Source organism: Triticum aestivum, chromosome 7B, assembly GCF_018294505.1.
Source record: "Triticum aestivum cultivar Chinese Spring chromosome 7B, IWGSC CS RefSeq v2.1, whole genome shotgun sequence".
In the NCBI taxonomy this organism is placed as follows: domain Eukaryota; kingdom Viridiplantae; phylum Streptophyta; class Magnoliopsida; order Poales; family Poaceae; genus Triticum; species Triticum aestivum.
The window spans coordinates 197,428,910-197,439,057 of record NC_057813.1 but is presented as its reverse complement, the minus strand read 5'-3'; the positions used below and the strand labels follow the sequence as shown (position 1 = coordinate 197,439,057).

Genomic DNA, 10,148 nt, shown 5'->3' with positions numbered 1-10,148 from the left:
CCGTATAGGCAAGCACTTATGAAGACAGTGGATCCTAACTGGACATGCGTTTCTACCCAGCCGAAAACTTTGTCATTTCTCTTCTACTCCCTGGCAGTAGTGTCTAAAAAGAACAAAAAACACAGATGCATGACAGGCAGACGGACGAGCATGTGGAGCACCATCCACTGGACTCGGGCTGTACTTCTATTTCTGGGCAGCATTAACATTTTTCCGTTTCCATTTTGACTACTCCACATTCTTCTACCGAAAAGGAAGCAGTTCACGAGCCTTCACAAAACACGCGCGGATTTGGCCCCGGCACGCAAGCAAAGCCCCTGCGGGGCCCACGCGTCATCGCCAGCCAGGGGTTTGGAAACCGCTCGCATCGCACCGAACGCAGGTGCGTGGAGCGTTTATCACGGCCCGAGAAATATATTGCGACGCCGAGCGGGCGAGAGAGAATCCCAACGCGGGCTGCCTCAGACCCCTCTCGTCTCGTCCACCTCCTCCTGCTCCCTCCTTCCTTCCCTTTATTTTCTTTCTTTCCTCTCCGGAAATCTTCCCCGTCTTTTGATTCAAACAACGCACCAACAATCTCTCTCTGTCTGTCTCTCCCGCATAAACAACGCCAAGAGCCGTCCCCGCCTCTCCCCCCTTGTCCCCTCGATAAACCCCTCCTCCTCCGTCGGTCCATGGCGTCGTCGGCGGGTGCTCCAGGCGCGGGGGCCGGCGGGGGCGGCAGGAGCAGGGACATAAGGCTGACGGTGCAGGAGGCGGCCAAGAAGCTGTCCCTGTGGCACACGGCCACGTTCCGCCCCATAACGACCCACGACGACCTGGAGCCCATCCTCGCCGCTGCCGGCTTCGTGGCGCTGCCGCTGCCGCCCCCGCCGGAGCCACCCCAGGATCAGCAGCAGGTTCGCTGGAGGGAGTACACCTTCCTGGGCTGCGGCGGCGGCGGCGGCGGCGGTAATGCGGTGGTGGGTTGGCTGGGCCCGCGGCCGCGGCTGCCGTACCCGCGCGCGGACGCGCTGCACATCCGCACGTACCAGGCCTTCCTCGGGGCCGTCGAGGTCTACCTCGGCGCCGCCCGTGTGCCCAACCTCTTCCACGTCAGGTTCGTGAGTATCCCTTGCCCCCTTTTTCTTTTCCGCTTATAATATTCGCACCAGAATAGGAAACCCGAACAGGGAGGGCTTGCAAAATATGTACGGGCATTACGCGAGGGCGAGGCCAAAAACCCATGAAAATTTGTCAGCGGCAGCGGCAGCGGCATGGCCAGTCCTCTGCTCCTGCGCCGGCCTACCCCTACCCCAGTGTTTGTTCGGTTCCATTGACCCACTCACTGCAAGTGCCAGGCCATCCTCACTCTCTGAAAATGATTACGGACACCGTCGTCTGGGTTTTCTGAAAAACTTCAAAAGGCGCACACCGCTCTGGGTCTGGGCCTCATGTTGAAACGCACACCCTTGTCCCGGAGGAGTTACCGGTGAATCTAAGCTTATTCCGTAAGCAAAGGATGCAGAGTAACTGTCTTGCACGGTCAAACACTACCGTATACGCCGGCTGTATTTATTTACAAGGTTCCAGATTAATCGCTTGGGCTTTCATCTAGAGGTTGACAAATACCTTACGTGATCTTCCGGTTGCAAACAGAGTAGGGTCTTAGAGCCCTGCCAAACTGCTTGACATCACTAACGCCACAGCGTCCGGTGGATTGCAGTGCTCTGACCTTCTCATCCATTAGTGACCTATATGCTTGAGTTTCCAAGACTGTGCCAAAGCTATAGCCCCTGCAAAGTCTACCGTTCCCTTTGTCGGTTGCCGATAGGGGGTTTCCAGAAGAGTCCCTATGAGGGCAGGCGAAGACGGCGGCTGCGTTTTTCGAGCTTGCACGACGTGGTTACTGTTGATCCAGTTCAGGGCGCCCAAGATGACGTTGAGGGTCGCCACATTGGCACATTGTGGCCAACTGCCTGATGGCAATAGCATGTCTTAGCTTGGACATGACACTTAACTATATCAAATTCTTAATTCCATCTGATTGCCCTTGCTCCAAGTAAAAAGCATACTATATGATCCAACAACTAAATTGGTAGGCCAACTTTGATATCTCAACGGATAAAGTATCAAAGAGGCAAAATTGTGGGAACTAAGGGGCTGTTTGGGTGGTAGTTCTGATTTGTAGGAACCAAGGGGCAGTTCTGATTTCACGCCCACTCACTAGCGAGACGGAAGCCTCTGATTCCCTTGCCAAAATATTAGCGCACCCCATTTTGGTACAGCCGATGCGGGCAGGATTCAAAAAGGCCCTAAAACAAGAAGAAATAATTCTATATGTATTTAAAAAAAAACTAGCTCCTAAGTGGCACTTATCATATTTCATTATTTTGAGTATCATTGTACTCCCTCTGTAAACAAATATAAGAGCATTTATATCACTACTTTAGTGATCTAAACGCTCTTATATTTCTTTACGGAGGGCGTACTTTTTTTTGGAAATGTCATGTATTAAACTAACCATAAAAAAGGGACCAACAGGGACTAGCCCATACAATAATTTATTAAGAAACAACCAGACACACGTCCTGCGGAGCACAAGGCTCAAATGTGGGTGGTGGCTGGGCGCGCAGCCGGCCGCTGACACCCAGTTCTACGGAAACTCGTCATGGCTTATTGAACAAATCATAATTTAAACCTTTGTCGGACATAATGTTGCGAATAGCAGAAGATTTATGGGTCAACTGGGTAGTATTCAGTAGTACAATATGTGGGGAAATGATCTCGATGAAATGTCGATAAAGGAAACAATTACATATATAATACAAATTAAGTAAGTTGGTTGTATTAACATATTTGATATAATGCCAGTAAGTTGATTATATTTGAATAAATAGATAAATTTAATGAATTTTTTTGGAATAAACATCGTACCAATTTGATCAATGTATCAAAGCGAGAGGATCAACTACTGCCCCAACAATCACCTCACTGAATTTATTTCAGTATTGAGTCCATATGGTCCTGGTCCTTGTTCGTGCACATGAGTTAATTGAGTTTTCATTAAGATTTTAACCCTATAATGCTCAACTCAAGGGACACCCGTCTTATTAAATAATTCTGCTGATTCAAGACACTAGTAGCAAAAAGGAAACTACTTAAGTATTTCAAGACAATGGGCAAATATTTAGACATCATATTTATTTGCACAATGACTGATGATTAGACAAGACAATATGAGTAAATTTCTCTGAAGTTTCTTGTTTTTATGCTTTGTACGTTAGTTTTGGGTCGTATTTGATCATTCCAGGTTATGAGACTTATTGTCGACCATGTTGGTGCCTACTATGGTGCAAATTAGAAGATTCTTAAGAATATGAAATTAATATACTAGGTATCATTTTGTTTTCAAACTGATAAGGACTCTATTATTAAATACTGGAAATGAAATTATCCCATAGCAACTAAATATAAGATCAACGGAGCGCCATTGTTTTTTAGTTATGTTGGGTACCTTTTTAATTCTACCCGTATATGAACGTATATGATATTCAGCTTTTGTCAAAATCGAGACATACTCCATTTGAAATAGAATATAAATCCAAAGTACTCCTAGATCAACAGTTGCCCATTTTTGTCTCTTACCCAGTGTTTTTATTCCGTTCTGCAAAAATGGAAACTGGCCGGAAACCAAAAACCTAGGTGACCTCCGAAAAAAATTGATACCGTCCAAAAAGTTTTAATTTTTTAATTTAAAAGACTAAGTAATGTCAAATGGCTTCGTATACCAAGATAGTCATAACCAAAGCACTTGTCCAAGTGGTAGGAAGCGCCACCTATCATTCTTATGTCTCAGGTTCGATTACCCTTTTTTGCAATTTGAACTTTTTTTTGCCTTATTCAAGCTTCCTAAAAAAATCGGTCGCGGTGCGTTAGGAAGTGATCGAACGCATGACCTTCGATAGGTAAGTAAGCGAGCTGACCAGTTCACCAGAAAGTACTTCACGTTCTCGATTGGTTAAAAGTTATATATTTTGACGTTAAATGTTTTTGAATTGAAAATTTCGGATTGAAAAATCCAAAATTTCCGGCCGAAAAAAAATCGGTATAAAAAAACCTTGCTCTTACCTCCTTTCTTATTATCCTTTTATGTATGATCTTCTAACTTTTCATGTCAAGAAAGGCATCTCATTCCACAGCCACCCATAGAGGTTGGATGATTGATGGTGTCACTTATACATGTATAGATTTTGTGCACCCAAGCCCTCCCCCCCCCCCCCCCCCCCCCCTTCTCAAACGAAAAAAGCAAATTGATTGTTTGCAAATGCCAAAATGATGAAGATATTGAAAAGCTTTCAAGTTTTGTTTTTGCAAATTTTAGAAGATATGTATATGTGATTTATATATGCACAAAAACACAAGGAATACAGAGCTAATATACCAACTCTATATTTAAGTACATAACGCAGATGAACATTTTTTTTTTGCTATAATAAATGTTTTTGTGCACTTAGTATTCCTGCATGTGCACTTGTATGTTGGTTTTTTTTTTTGCTTAAGTTCACAAAAATATTATTTCGAGGCAGAAGCAGGTGAGCTCGAGTGCAACTCGTAGCTACCACCAGCCCGCCATGTCAATGGTATATCCAGGCCTGGGTACATCCCAGTTGTAAATTATCACCTTCCAGTAAAGAAGACTATAAATATCTAGATCGACATGATTTTGAATTAGCATGACACACATTCCTGTTATTTTCCTTTCAAATCTGATGACATGGCACAAACGTTGGATATATGTGATGATCACCTGAGTTGTTCTATGGTGATCAGTATTTCCTTTTCCCCATGTGTTCCTTTCATGGAAGCTAACCTGAATAGAAGAATAACTAAGTCTGATTATTTCATTTATTGTCCCCTCAGATGCATGCCGGTGACGACGAAGCAGGACAGGGTGTTCGACAAGGTCTTTCGGGCTATGAGGAACGACCAGGATGGTATCATCGTCTACCGGGATGGCACCCTTGACGAAGCCACCTTCGCCGCCGTCTGTAGTGAGCACACCCCCGTCGAGGATGTCGGGTACCACGTCATTCCTGGCAGTGTTTGCAGCGAGTTCGGCTACCTTCGGCATAGCAAGATCCATGGTGGCAACTTCGACGAGGAGACCTGCAAGGGCTGCCCAGGCCACAAGGATGTCGTCCGGCTCAAGGACCTCTCCCCCAGATCCTGCAGAAACATGTGGGTCTAGGCGAGATTGGTCTCGAGGATTTCCGTTATTATCGATGGAGATGAAGATATCCGTTCTGAAAAGTAGATGGGGAGAAGTAGCCAGCTAGTGGCTTGTTAGCGAGGCTTGAGACCTGTGGATTATATATGGTGGTGGCTGTTGTGTTGTGCCTATTGATTCGTTTTTCTCCATGTTTTGTGTGATCTGCTGTATGCCTGCATCATAAGGCAATAAGTTTTTTCAGCACAATAAGGTTTATAGAAATGTCTGTAGCTGGATTTGTGATCAGGAAGAAAATAAGAAAAAACCTAGTGGTTTAGACATTTACAGTTATATGCTATCTATCAAATTCTTCTGTGTTTATCTCTGATCATTTTGTTAACAGGTATAATTACTCTGCTGATGGGGCAGCTTTTTGTTGGATTGCATATCATTAGCCTTTTCTCTGAAGTGGCTTTGCATTGTTAGATTGGAATCAATTGAAAGCAAACAATTGACTACCGTTCAACATGTAGAACAAAATGAAGATGATGTGATGATTTCAGAGCCCATGATCTCTGCTAGTAGCTTATCATGCCGGCGAGGCCAAGGCAAGAAATACCAAACTTGCACCGTGGTCCATTTGCTGTCGATCTCACACGGCTCCTCTTTAATTTTCCATCCCATGGCTTCTTTTACCTTTTGCGCTTTTGCTCTTTTTGTAACCATTAGGTCCGTCCTGCAGATCTCCAGACATTCCAAACTGTATTCCAGGTCCAGCTAGCCAGGGGACACCTCAAAAGCAAGCTTAGCTTGGACTCGTCAATGGCGTCCATGTCATCACCAGGCCAAGATCCTCCACGACCAGTGGTTCTTCCTTGAACCAGATCGGTCTGTACGTGACTGTAGCTAGCACATGGTGACATTGAACGCCGAAAGAGCCATGCACATATTTTTGCACCTCCTTGATGCAACTGATCAAGGCTGAAATCAACATTGAGAGTTGAGCTCGGAGATTACTAAACTGTCTGGCAGCAGTTAGTGAGACGCCTAGCTAGGCCTCGATCGGTACGATCGACCACCGGTCGCGCTCTTCTCCATGTAGACCTAAGCCCCCTTTAGTAAAGCAGCTTAGCTAGGTCTTGTAGCTAATAGCTTCAAAACACCAGGGAATCTCTTGGGCACCCCTCTTTAACCTTTTCCCTTCATCACATCCTGCCGGTGGCTCTTTTTGCTTTTACCAAACTTGTTCACCTGCTGCTTCTGCTATAAGAGCCCTGCACCGTCGGCCTCATCTTGGTCCCTTCTTCTTCCTCTTCTTCCCATCGTCTCGAAAGTGGTGTACGCAAGATCGATCGTCGGTTCCTCCATGGAGGTATGTCTTGCTAATTAATCGCACTCTCAAGGCAATCTAAATGTGCCTCTTTTGGTTGTTGTTCATTTAGAGGTTGTAATTCAGGGAGGTTGCATTAGTTTCTAATTTCTCTCTATGAGATGCATCGATGATGAATACGCGTTTTTCAAGATGAATGTGCTCCATCCTACATGTACCCTTTTAACATATCTGCAATTCTCATTGGAGCATTTGACAACATTATATCTATAGCAATCATATGCAAGTGACTGCAAGTTCAATATGACTCATATGACCCTACACTGCCCTGAAAACATCATAGACATAGGTGGGCAGGTTCATTACTACTTCTCCCTCAGAACATATTCATGCAAACAGAAACTAAGAGGACAATTAGTAAAAAAAAAACATTGTCCACTGTATATTTTTCATGTACTTTTCTCATGATGATCGAGTGCATGTGCATGCATGCGTAACCAGCGCTCATTCCCTGATTTCCCCCATGCACGCAGAGCACCGAGCTGAAAGTGGAGATGGTGGCGCTGCATGAGAAGAGGGTACGGAAATGCCTGTCCAAAGTGAAAGGTAAAAACTCTCCTAAACTAAAGTCATTTCATTGCACCCATCATCCATCCATGGAGAGATCTGAACAACCTGATGATGCGTCGATCCTTTCTCCTTTTAACAAAGCTAGTCATGCATGGATGCCTTTCTCACTGTAGCTAGCTATGGTTGAATGATCGGCATGGTTGTGTGTGCAATGACCAGAGAAGCAATACGACTCTTCCTCTATCTCACAAATTGTTGATGGATTGGTGTATGTGTGCAGGGGTGGAGAGGGTGGAGGTGGAGGGGAGCATCCAGAAAGTGGTGGTGACCGGGTATGCGAACCGGAACAAGATCCTCAAGGCGCTCAGGAGGGTGGGGCTCAGGGTGGAGCTCTGGTCGCCGCGGAACGAGCTGCTCAGCGCTTACGCCGCCGGGAGCTTCGCCTTCAACAACTACGGCTTCTTCTGATCCATCTCATCCGGCGAGATGCATGCCAGTTACATGGTGATGTCGGCGACGTTGAACGACCATACATAAACCGGATCGAATCTGGGAGCTTGCTTGGTGTCTCTTCTTTCTGTTTTTCCTTTATTTCTGCTTCGGATGATTTCTTTTTCCTCTCACGTGTATATACGTCACATTTTTTTTTCTACTTTGAGGGTGGTCAACCAGGCATATGTGTAAAATGTCCTAAAAAAAATGTCCTCAAGGCATGGGATTAAGTTTGGTGGCAAAGATGCATGATGCAAGATTCCTGTGTTACCATGTTGAGAGATCGGTGTGGTTGCTTGATCCAAACAACCAATCACAGGAAAGAAAAGTAGAAAAGAGATTATCCAAATCCGTTACTCAAATGATTTTTTTTGTGGGGTTACCTGATTTTTTTATGAAATCACTAAAAATCTGACATCGGACTTTTAGTGATCGGGATCGAACGTACCCTGGACCATTGGATCCAAACACGAATCTTAGTGCAGGTGAGACCAACCATGTCATCGATTTTTTTCGTTTGGAAAAGCAAGGGGCGATTGTGAACACTTCCATCTCGTTTATACATTTATCTCCTCACACCCAGTGCCCACCCCCAAGCAAACCACCATTGTGATGAGGCTGCCATGCGCCAGCGGCTGCGTCGTTCCTATGGCGGGCGGGTAGCGGAGAGGAGCTCCACCGGACCCAACATCGGGGTGTCGTGCGGTGAAGGTGAGGCAGGCTGTGATGTCTTCGCCGGCGTCGCGGATTGAGGCATGGGAGAGGTGGCGGAGGGAGATTTTTTCTAGATGGTACTTAATAATGCTGAAGTTTGAATTATGTACATAGACAAGCTTATTTTGACATGTTTGGCTTTATCATCCGTTTTGTTTATTTTGACTCTCGTGCGATCGTTTAAATACTAAAAGTGGCCAGTCGGCGGCTTCCGCCCCCTTGTATATAATACAAGGGGCGTTTCTACAACATTTGAACCCGTAGCCGACGTCTCGGTGCCCAGAGGCAGTATATGTTAGCATAAACCAGGCAATCGAACTATTTTCGGTTTTACAACATTCACTTAGTCATAGGAGCTTGACTGTGGGGGCGAGTAACTAGCCCCGGATGTTGAAGTGGTCGGCCATGTCGAGGTTAAACCACTAATCACTTCGGCTCATTTGACAACAGCCCATCGTTTAACACCGATAACCTCTATCGATTTGTAATTTGACACAGTCATCGGATCGCTGACCAGTTTGCGTCTATCATGACAGTCAATTTTTGCCTTTCTCCATTGAGGCACTTTGACCATTCGAGCTGGAAGCGCAATCGCAGTGGTTCTCCCTTTACACCCTTAGCCGGACAATGCGGAAACGTAAGGGATAAGCACATGAGCCGAGCAACCCAACTACATGTCGAACTCGTCAAAAAAACTTTGAAAAATATATAAGAGGGAGGGTTTATACATGGCATCTGTAGTTGGGTTTATAGTCCTTGCTTTGCCCTGTCGCATGTCTGCGCCTCTGTGCTGTTTACCAGCTGTTCCTTGTCTATCGCAAGGTTCATCAGTACTGCGTGCTACATCACCGCTGCTGTGCCTAATGCATTCGAATGGTAGATCCTTTGAAGAGGTTGTAGCAAGTAGCCATGGTCAAACAACTTGATGCTTTTGTTGAAGCCATTCCTGGTGGGCCTATGACAGTGCCTTGAGAATAACCAGGATGTAGTTGGGCCACCGTCCGGTTGAGCCGCGCGGTATGCCCTCTGATTGTGCTCCACAGCCTCCCATGGAATTTTAAGTGTGAAGTTGTGAACCCAAGGTACGTAGTTCTCGATCAGCGGGGGAGAGCTGTGGAGTGCGTACCCCTATTTGGAGGTACGACCTGACTGACGGGAGGGTAAAGAAACACCTCTGATACGCTTTGAAGAGCCCTCGGTAGGGTCTTTGACAGAGTGATTTCCCGTTAGATCCCTCGGTAGGGTTCATGACGAGACCGAAAGTACCGGAACGGAGTCTTCACACACAGTTTACCCAGTTTCGGGCCTCCGAAGAGTAATACCCTATGTCCTGCTTTGTTTTGGTATTCATGGTGAGGGAATACCTCGTGCACATGATTACAATAGTGTATGATATGTCTACCAAGAGTTTTTTTTCTACATTGGATCCCTAATGAGGGCCTTAGACCTCCCTTTATATAGACAAGAGAGGTCTAGGGTTTACATGGAGAAGATACCAGAACGATCTGGCCGCCGCCGCTTGTCTTGGGGCATACGTTAGTCCACCCTCCCCATCTTAGGGTTCATTGATGCTCTCTGGGCCTGGTGGGCCCTAGTCAAAGTCGAGGTCGGGCTCCTTTATGTTAGGCACCCCAGGTATAGGACCCCGCCAGGAGCCCCCGAGCGTGGTGGAGGTTGCGAGCATCTGGGCTCAGAGATCTCTGTCGGGCTCTTCTTCTCGTGCCTCCGGCCTCCTAAACTCCCCGCTGGGAAGTCATGTCCTTCATTGCGTTGGTGATGTCGTTGTGTTATTTTTGGATGATTGGGCTGAACATAGCCTACCAGGTCGGCCCACTGGTCACGCGGTTATCA

General features: G+C 46.1%; 2 protein-coding genes across 2 annotated transcripts; both read left to right on the top strand.

Moving 5' to 3' along the window:
- Positions 1 to 428: 428 nt before the first annotated feature.
- Positions 429 to 5,570, top strand: LOC123159236 (uncharacterized). The gene is made up of 2 exons (XM_044577062.1): positions 429 to 1,099; positions 4,903 to 5,570. Exons 1-2 carry the CDS (start codon positions 675 to 677, stop codon positions 5,228 to 5,230), a joined length of 753 nt encoding a protein of 250 aa, XP_044432997.1. The 5' UTR covers positions 429 to 674; the 3' UTR covers positions 5,231 to 5,570.
- A 929-nt stretch (positions 5,571 to 6,499) lies between these two features.
- On the top strand, positions 6,500 to 7,832 carry LOC123161011 (heavy metal-associated isoprenylated plant protein 28). Its single transcript, XM_044578861.1, has 3 exons — positions 6,500 to 6,563; positions 7,055 to 7,127; positions 7,372 to 7,832. The coding sequence occupies exons 1-3, from the start codon at positions 6,558 to 6,560 to the stop codon at positions 7,557 to 7,559; spliced, it is 267 nt and encodes an 88-aa protein (XP_044434796.1). The 5' UTR covers positions 6,500 to 6,557; the 3' UTR covers positions 7,560 to 7,832.
- Positions 7,833 to 10,148: the final 2,316 nt, after the last annotated feature.